The sequence below is a fragment of the Macaca thibetana genome, chromosome X (assembly GCF_024542745.1).
Source record: "Macaca thibetana thibetana isolate TM-01 chromosome X, ASM2454274v1, whole genome shotgun sequence".
Lineage (NCBI taxonomy): Eukaryota > Metazoa > Chordata > Mammalia > Primates > Cercopithecidae > Macaca > Macaca thibetana.
Genome location: NC_065598.1, coordinates 118746343 through 118771867, shown reverse-complemented (window position 1 = coordinate 118771867; position 25525 = coordinate 118746343). Strand labels below are relative to the sequence as shown.

The window sequence follows — 25525 nt, the reverse complement described above, 5'->3', positions numbered from 1 at the left end:
GATAGCGACTTTAATAGACTAATCATATGAAGGTGAGGGGACGTGAGAGCTATAGAAAGGGGGAGTCTGCTGTAACTTGGTATGCTGATGGGACCTCTGGGCTAGAGTAGGTAATTGGTGATACTGGGCACTAGAGTTGGAAATAGCTGAGGGCTTTTTATTAAAATCAGGGGAAATTAAAGAGAATTTATTCGAAGTAGAGGAGTCAGGGATAATAAATGAGTTTATTAGAATGGTGTTAATGAGTTAGAGCAAAAAGAATAAAGAAACCAGGGAAGGTACAGTTGGGATAATAGAGTCCTGTACTGATTGTTGAGATAGTTCAGCTAAGAAATTTACTGAGACCCTATTAAGCATTTCCTAACATTGTCAGAACCCAAGAGAATGGTTAGACATTTAAGTAATTTATCCAATTCTAAGAATTAAGATTAATGAGCTAAAATAATTCATTCCAGGTTCACAAACCCTCAGAGGATAACTGTCTTAATCAGGTTAGGTGGCTGAGAGGAGAGAGACTTGACTTGAACAGGATGAATCTGCCATCCGTTGCCTCTGATCTTAGGGACCTTGAGAGGTAGATCTTAGGGACTTTAGGGCCCTGGAGTATAGATAGATGTTGGGTAAAAGAATGAACTCAGTTTAGCCCCGGTCTCTTAAAATCAGTATCTTTAAAGTTCTAGACTGAGGAGGGACCAGAAAACCAGATAGCAGGGCAACAATTGGGAGTCCCTGAAAAGGATTGGTGAGGTACACATGGGTTAAAACTCTTAATGAGAAATTGAGATTATACTGTAATTTACATTGCATAAATTACACCCTAAAATTTCCTTAATACACATGAGCTAACTGCATGCTTAGCTACAGTGGCCAGGATATGTAGAAATGGCAACTGTCCAAGAAGGGAAAGTCAAGGGCCAGGAAAATGTGGATATGTTTGATGAAAAATCCCCTTCTCTTTTGATTCTCAATGTTGGCAGTAGAGCGTGTAGAGGACAATTTTTATTACTTCACTAAAACCAGTGCTTCTCTTTATAGCATATTCTAAATTATGAGTTGACTGTAAAATTAGGTTAATAGTATATAATCAGTTAAAGCAGTAATCCTGAGATTAGCCTTGTTTGTAATCCTGCCAATGCTGGTTGAAATTTTTGGTGCTTGGCATTTGGCACTGTTTTCTTTCTTCCACACTTCAGATCAGAAAAATTTTTGACAAATTTTCTGAATAATTTACTGAAACTCACAGTCTCAGTTTTTAAATATTTCAGTAGGAAGATAAAAATTTTGAATAATTTCTATTTACTGACTAGAATTATAATTCAAGATAAGATGTTATTTATTTTATTTTATTTTATTTTATTATTATTTTTTTTGAGACAGAGTCTTACTCCGTCACCCGGGCTGGAATGCAGTGGCATGATCTCGGCTCACTGCAACTTCCGCCTCCCAGGTTCAAGTGATTCTCCTGCCTCAGCCTCCCTAGTAGCTGCACTTACAGATGGGTACCACTGCGCCCAGCTGATTTTTGTATTTTTAGTAGAGACGGGGTTTCACCATGTTGCCCAGGCTGGTCTTGAACCCCTGACCTCAGGTGATCCACCTGCTTTGGCCTCCCAAAATGTTGGGATTGCAGGCGTGAGCCACTGTACCTGGCCAGAACTATTTTTTAATACTGTCTTTTCATAAGGTTGGTGGCCAGGTAGCTTGGTTAGGACATAGTAATTTGACCAGGGTGGCGAAAGTCATGGGTTTGATTTTCATGAGTATTAGGATCTTTAGAGTTAGAAGAAATCTTTGTTATAACCCTATTCAACTTTCCACCTAAAATAATCTTTTTTTTTTCTTTTTAGCATCTCTGACAAGTAGTCATTTAAACTTTGAGTGTTTCGTTTTTTGCGAACAATTTTTTATGAAGCTTTGTTGCTTCCAGTGCCATAGCAGGCAGCTCCAGTGTAATTGATGTACCATTTTATGGATCTGTCATAGGTCACAGGGTCAACCTCCAGTTTTAGGAGAAATTAAAGCATTCATATAATATTTCATGTTACCATAGTTTTGAATTTTTCCAAATTCAGATTGAGGCATTTTGAAATTAGTTTTTAAATAATTATCTTACTTTAGTGCTGGGGAGTGTAGAAAAATCAATCAAACTTTTTTCGTCTTCATCATTATAGATATTGAGACAAATTGTTTAGAAGAAAAAAGCAAGAGAGACTATTTTACACAGTTGGTATTAGCATGTTTGGTAAGTTTTTAAAAATATTTTTCCCTTTTAAAAATCTGCATTAAACAGCTGCGATAGAAGTTAGTCATGTTAATGGAGGAGGATATTGACATTCAGTTGACTTTTCTCATAAGGTGAGATTTGCGTTTTGAAATGGAATGTTTTGTGAAATTAGACATGCTGTTTCTATGAAATAAGCATGTAACCATATCCATATCACTCAAACTATCTAGACATTTAAAACCTTTGGTGATATTCCTGACCTAGTAAGTTCCTAAGAAAAAGGTAAGCATTTATAAAGTAAGTAGAAATGATTGTAGACAGCTTTTAAATGGATTTTTTTTTCTCATAAACTGATAAGCAAAGAGTAAAAGAGTAGAGGTAGTTTAAAAATGATAAACTCTAGAACTCGCCATGATTGTTGTCTGGTAAACCATTTGTGTTCATAAATTTAGAACCAGGGAGAACTGCCATGGTTCAGACCTGGAAGAAGGTGCTCGTCTTTGCTATACTAGAATTTAACTTCAAGTAGGAGGCTATTAAGTGCTGTATTAGGTGAAAATCCAGTTAAGCCAAATGCAATCATATTGAAAATTTCATCTGTAGTTCTTGTCATTTATAGGCAATATACAACATGCATATAATTTTGTAGGGAATTTTTTGAAAGCTATTTATAAAATATTTCAATATTTGGAGTCATAATATTTGTTAAATTGAACTTCCAAGCCTTTTTATAAATTGTAGGTTGTTATATAATGTTATTTTTGTATTCTTATTTAGGAAGCTTTAGTTTGAATATATTTAACGTTGCGGATGCAATGCTAAGGAATAAATGACTTTTAATATTTTTTAATACAGTATTTAGTTTCAGACACAGTTTTAAAGGAACGCCTGGATCCAGAAACACTGGAATCATTAGGGCTTATCAAACAATCACAGCAATTCAATCAAAAGTCAGTTAAAATCAAGACAAAACTCTTGTAAGTACACGTATCTTACGTTTCAGATCAAGTAGCTGAGTATGTTTTTTCATTCATATTTTGAATGCTAGTGGCTTCTAAGGGGACTTTGAAGACTGTTTTTTTGTTTGTGGTTAGCATGTCTTGTGTTTTTTGCCTTCTAAAAGTAGCCTAATATTATTGAGTCATCAGTGACCTTTACCTGTGTAAAACCAATGTTACTTTTGCCCATATTCAAAGTTAAAATAATACTCATGCTTTCATCATTAGCAATAAAATGATTTATGACTATGACTATACTCGGGGTATATTCTTAGAGATGGAAATAGTGATATGTTATTGTTCCCTGATATTAACAATATCCTTTTCTTGTGTTACTGGTTTTCCCCGTGTAATTAATATTGGGGGTTCTCATATGAACCACTGTTGTTTTCTACTCTAAAAGGCACACAAAGAAGTAAACTTTAAACAACTATTCTTACGATTGTTGTAGGTTGGAGATAAGAAAATTCAGTGAGAATACAGTACTCTGTGCAAGCTTGTTAATTGAGATTAATTTTATCCCCTTAATGGTATTTATCTGATTTCAGTTATAAGCAGCAAAAATTCAATTTGTTAAGAGAAGAGAATGAAGGTTATGCCAAGCTGATTGCCGAATTGGGGCAAGATTTATCTGGAAGTATTACTAGTGACTTAATCTTAGAAAATATCAAATCTTTAATAGGTAAGACATATATCTGTATAGTATGTGTTGTTAAGATAAGTTATTTTAATTGTTGGAGAATATCCATAAAGACAAAATGAGTGCATTCCATATACTTTTTTTTTCCTGGTTAAGGAATGGGAGAGGTGTTTAGCTTTTACTTTTAATGTTTTATCAGTAATTATAAAATTTAGCATGATATTTGTGAGAAATCTTTTTGTCACTATTACTTGTATGTTAATATTAGGTCCTGCTCTGTCTAGTCTTTCTTTTTTGTGGAGGGGATCCTGAGTGGTAAGCCAACGCTTTCAAAAGACAATGGATGACAAAGAACAGAATGGACTGTTCTGATACAGTGCCCTACGTTTCTCTGGTATTTCTATTTTTAAGTATTTCTCAACCATTTTATGGAGGACCGAAAAGCAAACATGAAAACTTTAATACAGTAAATCTTCAGTGAACTTTTGAAACCTACAGATGTGTAATTTTGAACTTTTTTCAAAATAACTTTACAAGGGACTTTGATGCATATTTTATCTTTATAATAGCCTTTTAAAGTAAGTGCAACAGCTGTTGTAAAAGTGTAACAGGAAAGTTTTTATTCTCCCTACCCTTTAAGTAGAATTCCTGTAGCATTACTTTTTTCTTTTTATTTGCATTGAGCATTTGGAAGAAGTAGTTGACTTCTTTTTTTTTTTTTTTTGAGACGGGGTCTCGCTCTGTCACCCAGGCTGGAGTGCAGTGGCCGGATCTCAGCTCACTGCAAGCTCCGCCTCCCGGGTTCACGCCATTCTCCTGCCTCAGCCTCCCGAGTAGCTGGGACTACAGGCGCCCGCCACCTCACCCGGCTAGTTTTTTGTATTTTTTAGTAGAGACGGGGTTTCACCGGGTTAGCCAGGATGGTCTCGATCTCCTGACCTTGTGATCCGCCCGTCTCGGCCTCCCAAAGTGCTGGGATTACAGGCTTGAGCCACCGCGCCCGGCCCAGAAGTAGTTGACTTCTGTGGAAAAGATGAACGAGCACCAGAAAAATAGGGTAATCTCGATTTTCCTAAGGTGGAAATAGTTTTTTCTATTATTTGCTAGGTGTTGTGCTATCGTAGGGAAGATTTTGCGGTACCTGGGTCTTGAGACCTGCCAGAGGAGTCATATTTTGTGCCTCACTAGTTACATCTTAGGGGTGCTTATCATCAGCTTCTTGATTCTTTCTCTGTTTTTTGGAGTTTATATATGACTACGAAAGAGGGAGAAGGTGTCCCAATCCTTATCTCCTTCCTCTGGTGCTTTGTGTAGGAATCCAATTAAAACTAGATTTACTATAATCACCCTTGTTCTTACCAGCAAGTAAGTAGCTTTCAGTTTATTTTTAAAATTTTTATTTATTTTTTTAAGAGATGGGGTCTCGCTATGCCCAGGCTGGTCTTGAACTCATGGGCTCAAGCGATCCTTCTGCCTTGGCCTCCCGAAGTACTGGGATTACAGGCATGAGCCACTGTGCCCGACTAAATAGCCTTTTGTTTAAATACCCTTTTCTTTGAAATTATCTAGTTCTGGCAGCTGATGTAGTTTCTTTGCTGTTTCTTCCAGTTGTCAATTTAACATCAAGATGGGTGGCCCCCTAGGGCTGTGGGACTCTTGCTTACCTGTGTGGCCGTGACTTATTTTTAGAAACCTTCCTGTGGTGGTTCCTTAGTTCCTTTCTGTTCGTTCTTTTGGCTTGGCTTGTCTTGTCTTTTCTTTCTATGGAGTCTCACTCTGTCGGCCAGGCTGGAGTGCAGTGGCACAATCCCAGTTCACTGCAACCTCTGCCTCCGGGGTTCAAGCAGTTCTCCTGCCTCAGCCTCCCGAGTAGCTGGGACTACAGGAGCCTGCCAACACACCCAGCTAATTTTTGTATTTTAAGTAGAGATGGAGTTTCACCATGTTGGCCAGGTTGGTCTCAAACTCATGACCTCAGGTGATCCGCCCGCCTTGGCCTCCCAAAGTGCTGGGATTGCAGGCTTGAGCCACTGTGCCCAGCCCCTTTCTGTTCTTTCTAGGGTAGGCACCACACTTTCCTGAGTGTTTTTTGATCTAGCTTGAGAAGCTTGTCAGTGCTGCTTTGCTATAAGTTTGTCTTTCCTTGTATCCTGTCATGTACTTACTTAAGATAGTATTCCCCACATAAAAATTCTGTGCTATGTTTTTTTTTTTTTACTTTATATCCTTTTTTGTTGACATCTGTTTCTTCTATTTCTTGTGAGTTTATACCTTTTCGTTCCTTCGTTATTTTGGGAACATTTCAAAGAGGGATTTTCTTGAAGGTGTGCTTTTATCTTACTAGAAAATGTACACTACTTACTTTTCTTGAACTTTGCTCTCAGGGAGAACAGGCTATGATCCTATTTCTGAAAAACAGCGTAACAAACACAATTGTAAGCTCATGAAGTATATGGACAGTCTATGAGTATAAACAATTTGATTTATTGGGCTAAACCTATATTCTGACCCACCAAGTAGTACTCAAATGTCACCTTCTTAGTGAAGCCTTCCCTGCCCACCCCTGTCAAAACTCCCTATTATTCCCTGATTATTTTTCTTTTTTGCACATATCACCATATAATATGCTCTGTACCTCCTCCCCCTCCCCCTCCCCCTGTGATGTAAGCTCTGTGAGGACTAGGGTTTTGTTTAGTACCTTATCCTTTCTTTTTTTTTTTAATTGAGACGGAGTCTTGCTCTGTTGCCCAGGCTGGAGTACAGTGGCGTGATCTCAGCTCACTGCAAGCTCCGCCTCCCGGGTTCACGCCATTCTCCTGCCTCAGCCTCCCGAGTAGCTGGGACTACAGGCACCCACCACCACGCCTGGCTAATTTTTTGTAGTTTTTTAGTAGAGACAGGGTTTCACCGTGTTAGCCAGGATGACCTCGATCTCCTGATGTCGTGACCCGCCCGCCTCGGCCTCCCAAAGTACTGGGATTACAGGCGTGAGCCACCGCACCTGGCCAGTACCTTATCCTTAATACTTGGTATGTAGGTGATAAATAAATACTGGGTATAAAAGGAATGAATATTTCCTCTATTCTTGTACAATCTATACTGACTCTTAGCCTCTTTTTCCTGACATGGAGAATTTTAGAAAGTTCATCTCCCTGTCTCAGTGTTTATTTATCTCTGACTAGGTGATTTCCTCCTCCCTTTAATTGTCTGAGAAATAAACTTTTATTTTTTTGAGACAGAGTCTCGCTTCATTGCCCAGGCTGCAGTGCAGTGGTACGATCTTGGCTCTCTGCAACCTCTGCCTCCCAGGTTCAAACGATTCTCGTGCCTCAGTCTCCCGAGTAGCTGGAATTACAGGCGTGGGCCACCCATGCCCAGCTATTTTTGTGTGTGTGTGTGTGTGTCTTTAGTTGAGACGGCGTTTCACTAAGTTGGCTGGGCTGGTCTCGAACTCCTGGCTTCAAGTGATCCGCCTGACTCAGCCTCCTAAAGTGTTGGGATTACAGGCGTGAGCCCCCACACCCGGCCTGAATGAAACTTTTCATTGATGTGAAAATAGAGGTTGAAACTTCAGTTCCAATTAGTATTCTTTCAATGTTGTTAGCATTTATTGGAGTCCCTCTTAGTGCATACTTCATCCAGGCCTTGTCTTATCTGTCCAGAACAGCTCACTGACCAGCATCCTATTTTTCATGGCCTCTTTGGATGGGTTTCTCTGTGTTTATTCCCATTGTTTTCTGTTTAGGAACAGTCTAGACAGGTAGTTTCTGACACCTCTTTCACCAGCCAGTGTCAGAAACTGATACCTAGTTTGGGCAGTATACATTTTAGGTGCACATACTTTCAGGGTACTTGGTCTGACCAGGATAAATCCTTACTTATCGTCCTTTAGTTAAAAGACAGTTATTTGGCTGGATGCAGTGGCTCAAGCCTGTGATCCCAGAACTTTGGGTGGCCGGGGTGGGCAGATCACCTGAGGTCTAGAATTTGAGACCAGTCTGGCCAACATGGTGAAACCCTGTCTCTACTAAAAACACAAAAATTAGTTGGGCATGGTGGCACGTGCCTGTAATCCCAGCTACTATGAAGGCTCGGGCAGGAGAATCACTTGAACCCAGGAAGTGGAGGTTGCAGTGAGCTGAGATCACGCCACTGGACTCCAACCTGGGTGACAGAGTGAGACAGTGTCTCAAAAAAAAAAAAAAAAAAAAAAAAAAAGGCAGTTATTTGCTCCTAAAAGATTCTGGCACATCAAAATTTTTATATTCTGCCAGATAACTTGGGGCTATTTAGTGCATGTGCAAGCAAGGAAGCAGAACCATTGTGCATCTGCATGGTGATTGTGATCTGACACTAAATTTGAACAACTTATTAAATAGTAATGAATAGTGAACAGTAGACTGTTGAGCTGCCAAGTCATAGACACCATACAAGTGACCATTGCTTGAAGATGGCAAAAAAAATCTTTTAGAAATAGAGGAAAGGATATCACAGGTGGACTCCTTTGTTTGCTGAACTAAACTGTAAGAACTCTTTTGGATGCCCTTCAAAAAAATCAGAGCATCATGCTGTACACTTTAAGTATATATAATAAAAACAAGTGGTTGCTAAGTGTTCTTTCCTTTCTTCTGAATCAGTGGTAAGCAAGTGTTTCTATAAAGGGTGAGATAGTAAATATTTTTTGGCTTTGTGGACCGTATGGTTTCTGTTGTAACTACTTAATTCTGCCATTGTTGTGTAAAAACAGCTATAGATAGTACATAAATAAAGTGACTGTGTGCCAATAAAATTTTATTTACAAAAACAGACAGCTGAATGGATTTAACCCACAAGCCATAGTGCTGATTCTTGCTCTAAATCAAAAGTTCTGGCTAACAACTAATTACGGAGCTAGCTTATTTGAGCGTAGCTTTAGAGAGTGAAAATGGTTCTTCCTGGTTTTAGGTTTTAGTGGTCCAAGACCTTTCTGGCGTAGGCTCTAACCCCTTTACCTTCGCTCGCAGAACCAGAGCTTTCTTCATCAAACCTCAAGACCTTCATTTGTTGCCTGGTGTCAAAGGGTACAGATTTGGCTAGGGAAGGGTAGAGTGAGAGTCTTTGCCTTTTCAGTCTCTCAAGTGACCAGAGTAACATTAAAAACAAGATAAATCCTTAAGCCAAACGATTTTTAGTTTTGGATAGATTATGGGACATTTTACCCCTTTGACTACATTATTTTGAGTGTACTTAGTATTTTATCTTTGGTTCAATCTGAATATAGGGTCCATTCAGCTTAGACACATCTTATTATGCCACCTTTCTCCTATTTCTTTGAAAGGGAAGTTGGCTGCCTTCTTTACTTAAGTTTTTACATTATTGAAGTTTCTTGGCTATATGTTAGAAGTTTTCCCTTTGTAGTATGAAAAAGAAGACAGCAATTGGTGTTTCCAACTATAGGGGTTTTTTGTTGTTGTTATTTATTTTATTTTTATTTTGAGACAGGGTCTGGCTCTGTTGCCCAAGCTGGATTGCAGTGGTACAGTCTTGGCTCACTGCAACATCTGCCTTCTGAACTCAAGCCATCCTCCCACCTCAGCCTCCCAAATAGCTGGTACTACAGGCACACACAACCATGCCCACTAAGTTTTGTATTTTTTGTAGAGACGGGGTTTTGCCATGTTGGCCTGGCTGGTCTCAAACTCCTGAGCTCAAGCTATCCACCTGCCTTAGCCTCCCAAATTGCTGGGATTACAGGCATGAGCCACCGTGCCTGGCCTTCTTACTGTTTTTTAGATCATACTTTTATTTTGTTATTCATTGGTTCTTGCTTTGACATGTGCAGGTTTTTTTTTTTGGTTTTTTTTTTTTTTGCAAATAGTGTTTCTTAGAAATAGTCTAGCATAGATTTTTATTAGCTTGCTTCTAAAGAAATTCTTTCTACATGATAGATCATTTCATTTTGTTAAAAACATGATTTTCTTTGTCTCCTAAGGTCCATTCTCTTATGAACATGATGATTGAGGCTATAATTCCGTTTTCTTGCCTGAAATTTATAGGCTGGACATCTCTCCTAGTTATGTCTGCAATACTCTCTTGGTCTTTTATTTTCCTGTTAAGATCTCAATTTGGCCTAATTTCTACAACGGTCATTGTCAGTTTGACCATATTTCTTGCCCCTAGTCGGTGTCGCTGTAACATACTGGCCATTTTTTCTATCTTTGGGAAACTCCAGTTGCTTTTTAGTGCATTTCTTCAAAGATATATCATTCAAAAGGTGTGAACTCTCCTCAAGGGTAGCGTAACCATTTTACTAATCGCTCTAAAATTTGAGCTTTATTGAGGCTTCATTGACATATAGTAGAATGCTTGTATTTAAAGTGTACAATTTGACTTTTACATCTGTGAAAACACCACAAACGAGATAATGCACATTCCTTCCACTACCCCTGAAATTTTCTCTTGCCTGTGTGTTTATCCCCCCTCTCTCCTCTCTTTATTTTCCCGGAGAATCACAAGCACCTGGCACATGGTGGGTAGTTATTTAATACTTATTTAAATGAAGGAGGGAATCTATGGCCGTTGTAGATTTGCAGTTTCTTTATTTTTCGACTTATTCTCTTTAAATATGGTTTCTTGTTTGTTCCTCAAAAGGCATAAAGGCATATGTGTGTGTGTGTTTGTGTGTGTGTGTGTATGTATGTATATGTAAATATATATATGTACATATATAAGTTTGTGTGTGTATTAATGTAGCTGGTGGTAAAGTTAGGGAGCTAGGTTTATGATCTCTCTAAAGATCACATGACTATCAGTGCTTGGGCTGGACAAAAGCCTTTCTAAGATGTTTGCATACAAGACTGCTTGTATTCTATTACAGCTGCCATTAGGGAAACATTTTGGATTTTCAAACTTACTGATTATTATTAGAGTCTCACTGTATATGAACTAGTTTAACTGTTACTTAAAACACTAAGACTTTAAAAATAATTTTCAGCTGGGCATGGTGGCTCATGCCTGCAATCCCAGCACTTTGGGGAGAGTAAGGCAGGAGGATCACTTGAGACTAGGAGTTTGAGACCAGCCTGGGCAACATAGTGAGACCCCATCTCTACAAAAAAGTTACCCAAGCGTGTTGGTGTGCATCTGTAGTCCTCGCAAATTGGGAAGCTGCGATGGGAAGATACTTGAGCCCAGGAGTGTGAGGTTGCAGTGAGCTATGAATGCACCACTACACTCCAGCATGGGCAACAGAGCGAGACCCTGTCTCTAAAAATAATAATACATAAAAATAAATGAAAATAGTTTTCTAAACCTTCAATTGGCTACCTTTTCTATCTGATGGATAAAATTAATTGGACTTACGGCACCTGAGATAGTAATAGAAAACTCATGAGCCAGATTTTCTGTAATGAAAGATGCAAAGGTGATACCTGTTATAAATAAAAGTGCATAACTCTTGTTTCAGATTACTGCATTAAATTGCACCTAGAAAGAAAGTGGGTAGTTGACAGTAAAGGTCACTGATAGAATAGCCTTGATGGAGTAATGCTGTTAAATAAAATATAATGCTAGTGGTTCACATTTCAGCATACTGAAAATGTAAACTTAAAAGCAATGTGAATGAAGCACTTAAAAGATTTTAATCTAACTTGTTGCTATTCTGTTCTTTATGAGTTTTGTGTATGTAGCTTAATGGGTAATTACAAGCCAGCCAGTTTGTCAAAAATTATATTCAGTGTCTCTTTTGTCTTCTATGATAGAGTGTTAATTCATTTTTATTTAGTGATTTTTTTAATATTTAGTTAATGTAGGAGAAGTTACATGATTTGAGAATTTGCTAGATCTTACTTCCATAATATATCATCAGTGTTACAGCAGTGTGAAGGCATTTTTCACCTTTGTTCAGGCTTCATTGACATACAATAAAATGCACATATTTAAGGTGTGCACTTTGAGTTTTAACATACATATACATCTGTGACAACACCACAAACAAGATAGTGCAGATTTCTCCCATTCCCCCTCAATTTTCTTCTTCTTGGCTCACTGCAACCTCTGCCTTCTGGGCTCAAGTAATCCTTCCGCCTCAGCCTCCTGAGTAGCTGGGACTACAGGCATGTGCCACCATGCCTGGCTAATTTTTTGTAGTGATAGAGTTTTGCCATGTTGCTCAGGCTGGTCTCAAACACCTGGACTCAAGTGATCTACCCGCCTTGAACTTCCAAAATGCTGGGATTACAGGCGTGAGCTGCCGTGCCCGGCCTGATCTGCTTTTTGTTACTGTAGATTAATTTGCTTTTTCTAGAATTTGTCTATAAATGGACTCATACAGTGTGTACTGTTTTTGTCTGGCTTATTTCATTCAGCATAATTATTTTGTGATTCTTTGATACTGTTGCCTGTATCAATAGTTCTTCCCTTTTTATTGCTGAGTATGTCCACTGTACTTATCCTTACTCCACTTATCCTATACGGCAAGTTGTTTATCCATTTATATGTTGATGGACATTTGAGGAGTGTTGTATATTACAAATAAACCTGCTGTGAACATTTGCGTACAAATCTTTGTATTGACATAGACATTTATTTCTCTTGAGTAAATGCCTAGGCTGGGTCATATGGTAGGTGTAAGTTCAAATTTTAAAGAAACTTGCCAATTTTACAAAGTGGTTGTACCATTTTACATTGCTATCAGCAGCATTTAAGGATCTTAATTGCTATTTTGGAATCACTTTTATATTCATAGGCCGTACTTTTTGGAAGTACAGGGGTAGATAAAAATATTTAGAAGTTTTCTTCCTAGAACTTCAGGGAAACGTCTTTTTGGAGAGTTTATGAAAATATGGAACTTTTTTTGAGTAAGACATGCTCACTGCCTTAGTCCTTTTCCTTAGTATGATGAGAAGCAGAAGAAAATGTGTTCTTAAGTTTGGATCTCATAAAAAGAGGGAAAACTTGCATTTGGAGGATTTGGTTTTCTAAGTGATTGCTAAGGTAGTATGAAACATGAAATGACATTAGTTTTATAGCATTTAATATGAGTAAGTGTGGAGTTAATAGAAGTAACTGGAGATACCATCTTACAAAAGGGTTTGGACAGGAATAGGTTATATAAGAATTTTCTTGGAAAAATCCCCTAACTCATCCATAAGGTATAAGTGTTCAGATCTAACATACGTCCCTAAATTTATCACAGTTCTTTTCTCCTCCAGTATTAGAAGAAATCAGTGTTTATTTTTTGGCCCAGTGAAGTGGTTAGCTTGCATTTAGGGACTGTGTTTAATGAAATATACATATTTTAAAATACTAGAATCCCATTCAGCTTGATGAAAGGCATGTAGGAACTGACGTAAACCAGGAGCCTCCAACTCCCTTGGTATTCTTTGATCTATAAGTATCAATAGAATACCACTTTTCCCTTTAGAATGCTACTAAAAGCCATGGATATAAATCAGTGTTATATTTTATAGTTCTGTAGTATATGTAAGATAAAATAAAAAAATGATTTTAAAAATGATTGTCCACTTTTGTGAACCTGGACTTTTAACTGTTTATCAATATTCCAAATACTTCTGCCTAAAACATTAAAAAAAAACCCCTTTAGTTGCTTAATTTGTAAAATGCATTGTTTGATTTTCGTGTTTTTCCAAGAATTAATAATGTGGACCTGTTTCAGTAGCTCGAGTAATCAAGAACTGATGAGGCAAAGTGTGGCATAGAGGAATGTTTATTTGACTGGTATCACAGGTCCTGGACTATACCAACCCAGGTCTGTCGTTAACCCGTTCTGTGATTCTGGGAAAGTCACATTCTTATCTGCAAAAATGTGTAGCGGATTTATTTCCTTCTGGGAGAGGGGAAGCAAATTTGTAAAGGAAGTTGTTTTTAAAATCATTTTTATCTTGCTATATGAGTTATCCCTGAAAGTTAATGGCTTCACTAGAAATGATGTATAATCATTTTTAAATTTTTGTATGTCTCATCTGTTGCAGGATGCTTTAATCTGGATCCCAATAGAGTTTTGGATGTCATTTTAGAAGTGTTTGAATGCAGGCCAGAACACGACGACTTCTTTATATCTTTGTTAGAATCTTACATGAGTATGTGTGAACCGCAAACACTGTGTCATATTCTTGGGTTCAAATTCAAGTTTTACCAGGTAAAGAAAAACGTGTATGTATGTATATTTAGAGATTAATTTCTTAATCTTGTTTGTATAATTTAAATTTGTTTTATTTGTAAATGATTGGTCTCATCTCAGACATTCTAGCAGAAGAGATAGATAAATGGATAGCTAACAATGCAATGGGATAAGTACTATATTGGTAGTATGAATGATGTTATGTGAAAGCCTAGAGGAAAGCATTATTAAGTTTTGCCTTGGGAGAGGTGGAGTCAGGGAAGACTTTGTAGATGTATCTTTTTTTAAACCTGGTCCTTGAAGGATGAGTAGGAGTTCATTAAGATTTTCTCTGCGTAAGTAACAAACAATGGGAGAATAAAGATGTGGCAGTGTGAATATATTTAAGAGATAGAAGGAATGGTTCATAGTCTAATGTGGCTGGGTTGTAAGATGGGAAAAGAAGGGACAGGAAATGAAATTGGGAAGGTATGTGTACTTTGGATGGTCACAGACTTTGAATACTGTGTTAAGAGTTAGAATCTTATTTTTATTTAATTATTTTTTATTTTGAGATGGGATCTCACCCAGACTAGTCTCAAACTCCTGGGCCGAAGTTATCCTCCCACCTCAGCCTCCCAGGTAGCTGGGACTTACAGGCATGTGCCACTGTGCTTAGATCAAGAATTTTATTTTATAAACAATGGCTATTGGAATTTTTTAGGGACATGAATAAATATTCAAGGCACATCTTGTATCATTTGCTTAAGCCACTAAAATAGCTGTCAAGCTAATCTGTGTCTCTGATTATTTCTACTTCAATCCATCTTTCATATTATTGTTACTGTTGCTTTCTAAAAGAGACCTAACTGAGGCACTTCACTGGTCAAAAACCTTTACTTGTAGGATGAAATTCAAACTTCTAAGTGTGGCAGAAATAGCTCTTCACAATTTGGCATTGTTCTTTCTGGCCTTATCTTTATAGTTATTTTTTTTTTCTTAAATCTAATATTCTAGTCATATTAAGTGACTAGCCATTTCTTGAACTTAGATATAGATATTGCTGTGAACCTTTATTCCTGTAGTTCTTTATAACTAAAAAACTATTCTTACCCAACCCTCTCACTTCTCCTTTCTTCATCTTGTGAACTCCTATTTATTCTTTAAGAGCAAATGCTGCTTGCTCTGTAAAGGCTTAGCTGACTCTTTACCCATGCAGAATTAGTCACTTCTTAATCTGTATTCTCCTAAAACTTGACACATAACTTCTAACACCCATCAGATTATCTTAGAATAAATTGTATCTATCTCCTTTGCCAGATTGTAAACCATATAGGGCAGGTTCTATGTTTTACTAATTCCTATGGATTAGTTTGTTGCCTAGCCTATAGTAAATGCTCACTAATTATAAATGAGTGATCTATGTTTTAGGAAGACAATTCTCTTGATAGCATGGAGGATTTTAATGTAATAAGGCCTCCATTTACCTTTTGGTATAACTCTGCTAATTTGTTTACTTGCCTGGGATAGTCAGCTAGTCAGAAAGCATTCATTGAATGTTTATGATTATGCTCTTTGCTAGGCACTGAGGTTACTCTGGTGTAGAGGAGTGTCTGTTTCTGTACTCTTGGAGTGTGAGGTCAGGTTAATAAGATAATTCCTTTTAGTATTCTTAAATGATATAGTACCTACTGCCTTTGCTAATCTTTTATTTTCTATGATCTGGGGTGCTGCAGCAGACAGAAGAGAAAGCAGACAAGAGTTTAAAAGCATATAGCTTTTCAATACCAAACAAGAGACATGGTAGGGTTTTTGGGCAGGAGCACAATACCTTTGTTCAAAAATGAGCAGTGGAGGCTGGGTGCAGTGGCTTGTGCCTGTAATCCCAGCACTTTGGGAGGCTGAGGCAGGCAGATCACCTGAGGTCAGGAGTTTGAGACCAGCCTGGCCAACATGGCAAAAACCTGCCTCTGCTAAAAATATAAAAAAAAATTAGCTGGGCGTGGTGGCGGGTGCCTGTAGTCCCAGCTACTCTGGAGGCTGAGGCAGGAGAATCTCTTGAACCTGGGAGGCAGAGCTTACCATGAGCCGAGATCGTGCCGCTGCACTTCAGCCTGGGCAATAAAAGCGAAACTCCGTCTCAGAATGTTCACTGTTGGTATTGGGAAAGAGATTCAAGCATTCTATCAGATTTTAAGAGCCACCATGATTGCTTTGGGCTTGAGTACATGAAGCCAACTGCTTTAGTGACAGGTTGGCTGAAATTTAACTTGTGCATGATTAATTAAAATATAAATTAGGGCTTTGGAGACTGTAGGTTTGAGAGCATATGACAGTGAATAATGATGACCTACTACATAACATCAAGTTAGTTGAATGTAAGTTTTAGAATTAAAATCTTTTTGTATAAAAACATTCCTTATAAATAATATAACTTTTTTGAGCTGAATTAAAATATACCCGGGGGGGTTGACAGTATTTGAATAATCCTTTTTTTTTTTTTTTTTGTAGACAATGACCATTTTTCTTATATAAGAAATGCTCAGCCAAGAAATACTTAATTTAGAAATAACTTGTTCTTGGAATGACTAACCCTCATATTGCTCTATGTAATACCATCCCTTTGTTTCTATTGTTAGAACTGTCTTATGGGCCGGGCGTGGTGGCTCACGCCTGTAATCCCAGCATTTTGGGAGGGCGAGGCAGGTGGATCACCTGAGGTCAGGAGTTTGAGACCAGCCTGAACAACATGGAGAAACCCCGTGTCTACTAAAAATGCAAAATTAGCTGGGCGTGGTGGTGCATGCCTGTAATCCCAGCTACTTGCGAAGCTGAGGCAGGAGAATTGCTTGAACCCAGGAGGTGGAGGTAGTGGTGAGCCGAGATCGCGCCATTGCACTCCAGCCTGGGCAACAAGAGCGAAACTCTGTCTTTTAAAAAAAAAAAAAGTCTTGTCATTGTGAGAATCTGCATTCTTAAGGGCCGTGGAGGGTAGGGGAAGAAATGTCAGATATTTTTGAAAAGTTGTGGCCTTGAAGGTAAAGTAAGGAAAGCTGTGAAAATCAGGAACTGCTTAGGTGATGTAACCTTGAGAGTTGGCTCCCAAGCATGTATGGCCAATCTGTGTATTGGTCCCTGGCGTAATTCCACCATCCATCCCCCTTTCCCATCACTACCGGAAAATGTTCACAATCCCTTTCTCCAACTCATATTTTGACCATCTGGGTCTTATTTGGATTAATAGGCTTCTTTTTTTCCCCCTTAATGCTAGTATTACACTATGGTATCAACGACAGTGAGAGGTTGAGCATCCCAAATCCACAAAGCTCCAAAATCCAAAACTTTTTGAGCACTGAATGATGTTCAAAGGAGATGATTGGAGCATTTTGGATTTTGGGTTTTCAGATTTGGGATGCTTAACCAGTATGCAAATATTCCAAAAGCTGAAAAAAAAAAAAAATTCCCAAATCTAAAACACTTCTGGTCCCAGGCATTTTAGATGAGGGATACTCCACTTGTACAGTAGAGGACTTGGGGACAGCATGAGAGACAGCACAGGAAGGGAGTACAAGAAAGTGTGAAGGTACCAGAAGACAAACTTGTCTGGATTGTCGTTACAGGAAAGGAGGAGGAGGTGATAGGTCTCATCTGTATTGCCCTTTGATTTCTGGATTCAACACACAGTAATAGTAATGGTAGTACCATGGTTCAGCCCTATTATACATACCCAAATTCATTCATTTAAGAAATAGAGATTGAGCATCTATATTTGTGCAAGGTAGAATACTAGGTACTAAGGCTTCATCTGTAAACAGAAATTCTTTTTTGATGTTTACATTCTGAGTAAATTATATGTTAGAAAATAATTAATGAGATGGGGAAAAATAGAGAGCAAGATAAGATCAGGAGTGGTAGGTTGCAATTTTAACTAGAATAGTGAGAATACTCATTGAAAAGATGAGATTTAAGCAAAGACATGAAGGATATGAGGATGTAAACTGTGTAGATGTCTGAGGAAGAGCCTCTAGGCTAAGGGAACAGTCACTGCAGTGGCCCTAAGGTGTCAGCATGCCTGACATGTTGAAGAAAAGTAAGGAGGTCAGTGTGGATGTATCAGAGTGATTGAGTAGAACAGTAGGAGATGAGGTCAGAGATGCAGGGGATGAGATCACAGAGTCAGTGCAAGGTTTTTGATTTTGATACTGTGTGAAGCCAGTGGAGGGTTTTGAGTAGGGTAGTGATGTGATCTAACTTAGCTTTACATTTTGTTTCTCTCTTATTTTATTGTGAACATTTTCAAATGTAGAAAAGAGTGAATAGTATAATGAATACTTATAACCCCATTATTTACAATTGAGTTTATTAACATGTTGCCATATTAAAAATTTTAATTTGTGTTACAAATATCATGAAAGCTTCTTCCTAAATACTATAGTTTACAGTTTTTAAAAGGAAGGGCATTTTCCTTTTTTTTCTTTTTTGAGATGGAGTTTTGCTCCTGTTGCCCAGGCTGGAGCGCAATGGTGCGATCTCAGCTCACTGCAACCTCCGTCTCCTGGGCTTAAGCGATTCTCCTGACCCAGCCTCCTGAGTAGCTGGGATTACAGGCGCCTGCCACCATGCCTGGCTAATTTTGTGTTTTTAGTAGAGATGGGGTTTCTCCACATTGGTCAGGCTGGTCTCGAACTCCTGACCTCAGGTGATCCTCCAGGTTCAATTTCATAACATAACTAGATTACTGTCATATAATAAACCTAGACTGTATTCATATTTTCTAAATTGTCCCCAAAATGCATTTTACAACTGGTCTGTTCAAATAATGATCTAATCAAAGACCACATGTTGTATTTGATTGTCAAGATTCTCCTTCTCTTTTAATTTAGAATAGTTCCCCACCTTCTCCATTTTTTCATGGCGTCGACTTATTGATGAGACTATTCCTAGAAGACCCCATCTTTTGGATTTATCTAATTGCTTTTTCATCTTATTTGTTCTTTATTTCCTGTATTTGTTATATACTTGGAGTGAGGTCTAAAGACTTGATTATGTTCAGGTAAAATATTTAATGGCAAAAATACTTTATAGATTGTGATATTATGTAACATCTAATGTTTGACTGTCTTTAAATGGTTCAGTAAGTTTGTGACAGTCTGATCCCTCAGTTATACAATGGCACTCCCCCTACCCCCATCCCCACCGTCTTTCCCTTCAATAACAAATTATCTGCAGGTTGATACTTTGGCAACCTGGGAGTATCCAGTTTCTCATCAACTTTACGTTAAATGGTTTAGAATCCATGGATGACCTTTGCTTGAGCCAGCTTTCCCTTTAGGGTTTCCAAATTGATGATTTACTAATTTTATCATGCCCTATATATTTATTAGCTGTCATTCTTCTAATAAAGAAGAGTTGTCCCTTACTAACTCAGGCTGTTTGCTTTCCTTGAAATACAGTTCCTACTGGAAAGGCAGGACAAATGATTAATATGTTCCCACTAATTGCGAGCTATCAGAGTAAGGAGTTTCTTTAATAGCAACCTCCAGTGGTGACGTGAGTCGGGGGTGTGTGTGTGTCTGTGATGAGAGAGAGACAGAGAGAGACAGAGAGAGAAAGTGTGTGTGTTTGTGTGTGTGTGATTACTTAGATTTTCAGTGGATCAGTCTATGTGTGGCAGCAGTGGATATCAATGAGATTCTGAATGTATTTGAAGGTAAAGCAATAGTGTTTGCTGATGGATTGGATACAGGATGTGAGAAAGTAGAGTTAAGGACTATGCTGAAGTTTTTTGGACTGAGCAGTTAAAAAGATAGTGTTGTCACCAACTTAGGGAAAATTTCAGGTGGATCGGGTTTGGAGTGTTGGAAGTGAGAATTAGGAATTCCCTTTGTGCATGTTAAGTTTGAGATGTCTCTTCGACATCCAAGTGTAGATAATCAATTTATGGATCTGAGTAAATAATTGGATATATGGACCTGGTGTTCAAGAGAATAGACTGGGCCAGAAATAGAAATGTGGGTATCAAAAGCATGTAGATGCTATTTAAAGATATGACATTGGATGAAATCACTAAGGGTTGTATACTGAGAGGCAAGAGAAGAGAGCCAAGGACTGTGTCTTGGGGCACTCCAGTGTTAAGGGTCTAGGAGAAGACGAGGAACCAGCAAATAATGTAGATGACGAACAACTTGTAAAGTAGGAGGAAAACAGAGAATGTGGCATTTTGGAAGCTAAATAGAGGAAGGAATGATTAACTGTCAAATGCCTCTGACAGGTCATTGAAGGACTGAAAATTGACCGTTGGAGGGAGGTCAAAACTAGCAGTTTTGGTGGAATTGGGTGATATTAAGAGATAATGGGAAGAGTAGAATTGGAGACATTGACAACTGACAACTTTATCAAGCAGTTGCTACAAAGGGGTACAGACTAAATGGGATGGTAGATGGCAAGGGAGTGGGATTGAGAGATTTTTTAAGATGAGAGAGAGAACGTGTTTGTATGCTGATGGATACGACTGAGTGGAAAGGGGAGAGCTGGTGATACAGGGGAGAGAGTTGAGAATTATTTGGAGCGGTGTTCTTGAGGATAGAGAAAATGGAGTTTGGTGCTTAAGTGGGTGGATTAACATTTTATAGGAGGATAGAGAGTTTATCATAAGAGGTATAAAGGCAATATATGTAGGTATAGTTGGGTAGGTGTGATTGGGAGTTTGTAGAAATCCAATTGATCTAATTTTCTTACTGAGAACAAGGACATCAGCTGTGAGGATGAGAGAGGAGGTATTGGAGGTTAGGAGAGGAGGTAGGGAAGTACAGTTATGTGCTGCACAATGATGTTTCGGTCAACAATGGACCACATATATGACAGTGGTTGCGTTAAGATTATAATGAAACAGGAACACATAGCTGAAAAAGAGGCCCAAGAAAAGGAAACTACAGGAGAACAACCCCCAAGAAAATTCACAGTAAAGGGTTTAGCAGAAGCTTTTCAGCAAGCTCCTTAAAAAATTTGAAAACATGGGCCGGCCTCGGTAGCTCACGCCTGTAATACCAGCAATTTGGGAAGCCGAGGCGGGTGGATCACTTGAGGTCAGCAGTTCGAGACCAGCCTGGCCAACATGGTGAAACCCCGTCTCTACCAAAAACAGAAAAATTAGCCAGGCATGGTGGTGCATACCTGTAATCCTGGCTACTAGGGTGGCTGAGGCAGGAGAATCACTTGAACCCGAGAGGTGGAGATTGCAGTGAGCCGAGATCATGCCACTGCACTGCAGCCTGGGTGACAGAGCAAGACTCCATCTCAAAAAAAAAAAAAAAAAAAAAAAGTTTGAAAACATGGACCCCAACACTGACCAAGGTTTTTATTAATAGAGAGGAATGTACATGGTGCATTATCTACTTACAAGCAAATCTGTGACAGGCAAACCATCATGGCATGGACATATTTCTGAAAAGAGTGGCACCTCCTCAAGAAGAGCCTCAGGTCCTTCAGGAGGTATTCCAGAAGAAGACATTGTTATCATAGATGACCACTTCATGAGTGGTATTGCCCCTAAACATCTTCTAGTGGGAAAAGATGTGGAGATGGAAGACAGTGATATTGATGATTCTGATCCTGGGTAGGGCCTAGGCTCATGTGTGTGTTTGTGTCTTAGTTTTTAACAAAAATGTTTAAAGAGCTTAAATCTTTTTTTTTTTTGAGATGGAGTTTTGTTCTCCTTGCCCATGCTGGAGTGCAATGGCGCAATCTCGGCCTCACTGCAGCCTCCGCCTCCCGGATTCAAGCCATTCTCCTGCCTCAGCCTCCCGAGTAGCTGGGATTACAGGCGCCTGCCACTAAGCGTGGCTAATTTTTTGTATTTTTAGTGGAGATGGGGTTTCACCATGTTGGTCAGGCTGGTCTTGAACTCCTGACCTCAGGTGATCCACCTTCCTCGGCCTCCCAAAGTGCTGGGATTACAGGTGCGAGCCACCGCACCTGGCCAACAAGTCTTAAAAATACAAAAAAGCTTATAGAATAAGGACATAAAGAAAAAAATTTTTGTACAGCTGTACAAAGTGTTTTAAGCTAAGCGTTATTACAAAAAAGTCAAAAAGTTAAAAAATATTAAAAAGCTTATAAGGTAAAAAAGTTACAGTAAGCTAAGCTTAATTTATTTTAATTTATTGAAGAAAGAAATATTAAAAAAATTTTAACCTAAATATATAGTGTTTATAAAATATAGTGTTAGTAGTGTCCAGCAATGTCTTAGACCTTCATATTCACTCGCTAACTTACCCAGAGCAACTTCTGGTCCTGCACGCTCTATTCTTGGTGGGTGTCCTACACAGGTGTACCATTTTAAATCTTTTATACTTGCTACATAATATTAAATATGTCCAGTTTTTTTTTGAGGTGGAGTCTCCCTCTGTCACCCAGGAGACCCTAAGCTTTCTCTTCTGGGTCTGAGTAGGCAGGAAGTGAAGACCGAGGCAGAGCTGTGAATGGTCTGGCCAAACTTTGAGGAGTCTTCTAATGCACTCTCTTTTCCTATTTATTTTTGCTCCAGGTCTTTAAAAAAACTGTCAATATACTAGTTGGTCACTAAGCTGACAGAACATAGATTCAAGTGGCCACACGTGATGAAGAATACAGACTTTACAAAAAGGGTTTATAAAAGTCACTAAACACACACACACAACAATAAATGAACAATGAGCAGCATCAACCAACCTCTGGGCATTTGGGGGTGGATAATAATCTGATCTCCATACTTGCTACATAATATTAAATATGTCCAGTTTTTTTTTTGAGACGGAGTCTCCCTCTGTCACCCAGGCTGAAGTGCAGTGGCACAATCTTGGCTCACTGCAACCTCTGTCTCCTGGGTTCAAGTGATTCTCCTGCCTCAACCTCCTGAGTACAACTGGGACTACAGGTGCACACCACCATGCCTGACTGATTTTTGTCTTTATAGTAAAGACGGTTTCACCATGTTGGCCAGGCTGGTTTTGAACTCCTGACCTCAATTGATCCGCCTGCCCCGGACTCCCAAAGTGCTGGGATTATTACAGGTGTGAGTCACTGTGCCCGGCCTAGATAAGGAATTTAAATCAATAGTCTTAAAATGCTTTATGAGCTAAAGGAAACCAGGAGTGTGCTGTCTCACCAAATAAATAGAGAACATCCATAAAGAGATACAAAATTATGAAAAGGAACCAAACAAATTCCGGAGTTGAAAAGTACAATAACTGAAATAAAAAATTCACTTTAGAGGTTCAACAGTAGATTTGAGCAGGCAGAAGAAGCCAAGCCAAAGAAAGAACACTGTAAGTAACTCTAGGTAAAATATAAAAGCCAGTATTATTACATTTGTGGTTTGTAACTCCTTTTTTTCCTATATGACTTAAAAGACAAATACATAAAATAATAATTATGAATCTTTAAAAAAATAATTTAAACTTTTATTTTAGACTCAGGGTACATGTGCAGATTTGTTACCTGGGTATATTGTGTGATGCTGAGGTTTGGGGTACAATTCATCCCATCACCCAGGTTATAAATCTGTCAAATGGCATACTATAAAAATGTAATTTGTGACTAACAATAGATGGGGAGGGGCAGAGATGTATAGGTGCAGAGGTTTTGTACACTATTGAAGTGAAGTTGGTATTAATTCAAACTAGGTTGTTTTAAGTTTAAAATGTTAATTATTATACCTAAAGGAACCACTAAGAAAATAATTAAAAACTAAACAGAAAAGAGAAGAAGGGGATCAGAATGGTGCACACACACAAAATCAAACAAAAAAGGCAGTGATAGAGGAAATGAGGAACAAAAATATGACAGAAAACAGCTAGCAAAATGATAAAGTTCATCCTTATCTATAATTATTTTGAATGTAAATGGATTAAACTCACCAATTAACAGGCAAGAGTTTGGCAGAATGTATAAAAAATCATGATCCAGCTATGTACTGTGTATGAGGAACTTGCTTTAGATTTAGAGATACAAATAGCTTGAAACTGAAAGTATGGAAACATACTTTGTGCAAGCATTATGCTGGAGAGACCTGGGGTGGCTATACTAATATCAAAGTGGACTTTAAGACAGTAAGTTTTTACAAGAGACAATGAAAGACATAATGATAAAATGGATAACCCATTGAGAAGATATAACAGTTATAAACATACATGTACCAAACAACAGAGCCCCAGAGTATTTGAAGCAAACATTGGCAGACTTGAAGGAAACATAGTTCTGTAATTATTGGACATTTCCATACCTTACTTTCATTAATGGTTAGAACAACTAACCATTACTTGACAAAAGATGAGTAAGAAAATAGAAGACTTGAACAACGTTATAAACCAATTAGACTTTTTATATATATAGAACATTACACCCAACAACAGAATCTACATTCTTCTCAATGCACATGGAACATTCTTTAGAATAGACCATATATTAGGCCACAAAACAAGTCTCGGTTGAAATCATACAAAATATCATCTCTGACCACAACAGATTGAAACTAGATTGCAACAATAGTGAGGGAGTAGTGAGTGATATGAAATTCAAAGCTGGGAGGATAGAGGGAGAATAGCCTGGAAGCAACAATAAAAAGCAAAAAGAAAACTGCCACATCACCTCTAGGCCTGGTAGTGTGAGGTGTCTGAGGAAAACAGCTACCATTTAACTGGGTTACAATGGCAGTGCTGTTCTCAGGGTGAACCAGGTTCTGTGTGAGCACCATGGTGAAAAGAACCTTTAGATGAGAGGTTTGGATATAGGGAATTTTGCTGAGGATGGATCATGAATTCCATATGATTCTGTGGAAGTATTTCAAGGATGTGGAAAGGTATGATGGGACAGAACAGGGATTGTGCATAACAGTATGTGGATGAGAGTGTGGGGCATATTGTGGTGATTTATTTAAACAAGAATGAAGGGAGTAATGAACATGGCTCTGGTACATTCAAGTCAGGTAGTGGAGGAGAGGTTGTCAATAAGTTAAATAAGCTTTTGTGAGTTTGTTTTGAAACCCTGGCAACAATTGGTTTTTATGGGAAAATGTTTTGATACTAAATAACCATTTATAAACATTTATTTTTATATGTTTTAAAAAGTTTTTTGAGATGGAGTCTCTCTTTGTCACCCAGGCTGGAGTGCAGTGGCATGATCTTGGCTCACTGCAACCTCCGCCTCCTGGGCTGAAGTGATTCTCCTGCCTCAGCCTCCCAAGTAGCTGGTATTATAGGTGGCTGCCACCACGCCCGGCTAATTTTTGTATTTTTAGTAGAGACGGGGTTTCAGTGTGTTGTCCGGGTTGGTCTGAAACTCCTGACCTCAGGTGATCTGCCCACCTTGGCCTCGCAAAGTGTTGGGATTACAGGCTTGAGCTGCTGTGCCTGGCCTGCAAACAAATTAGAATTAGGAAACTATTGTTACATTGAAGACATCTCATCTGTTTTTTAAAAATAGAGTGAAACAATGCCTTCTATAAATGATAAACATTAGTTTGGTTAGCTTTGTATTTTATTTGCGTAATATCACAATTGTGGGAAGAACCTTACATACAAAGGTCT

General features: G+C 38.4%; 1 protein-coding gene across 10 annotated transcripts in view; it reads left to right on the top strand.

Annotated features, from left to right (window-relative positions):
• The window catches only part of THOC2 (THO complex subunit 2), a 131816-nt gene that overhangs the window by 33460 nt on the left and 72831 nt on the right, over positions 1 to 25525 (top strand). For all 10 annotated transcript variants that reach the window (XR_007722738.1, XM_050777340.1, XM_050777339.1 and 7 more), the window contains exons 5-8: positions 2172 to 2242; positions 3080 to 3201; positions 3771 to 3904; positions 13834 to 14000. Coding sequence is in view for 9 of the 10 variants with exons in the window: in XM_050777340.1 (XP_050633297.1) it covers positions 2172 to 2242; positions 3080 to 3201; positions 3771 to 3904; positions 13834 to 14000 (494 nt within the window). In the remaining variant the exon portion in view is untranslated. The remainder of the gene's footprint in view (positions 1 to 2171; positions 2243 to 3079; positions 3202 to 3770; positions 3905 to 13833; positions 14001 to 25525) is intronic.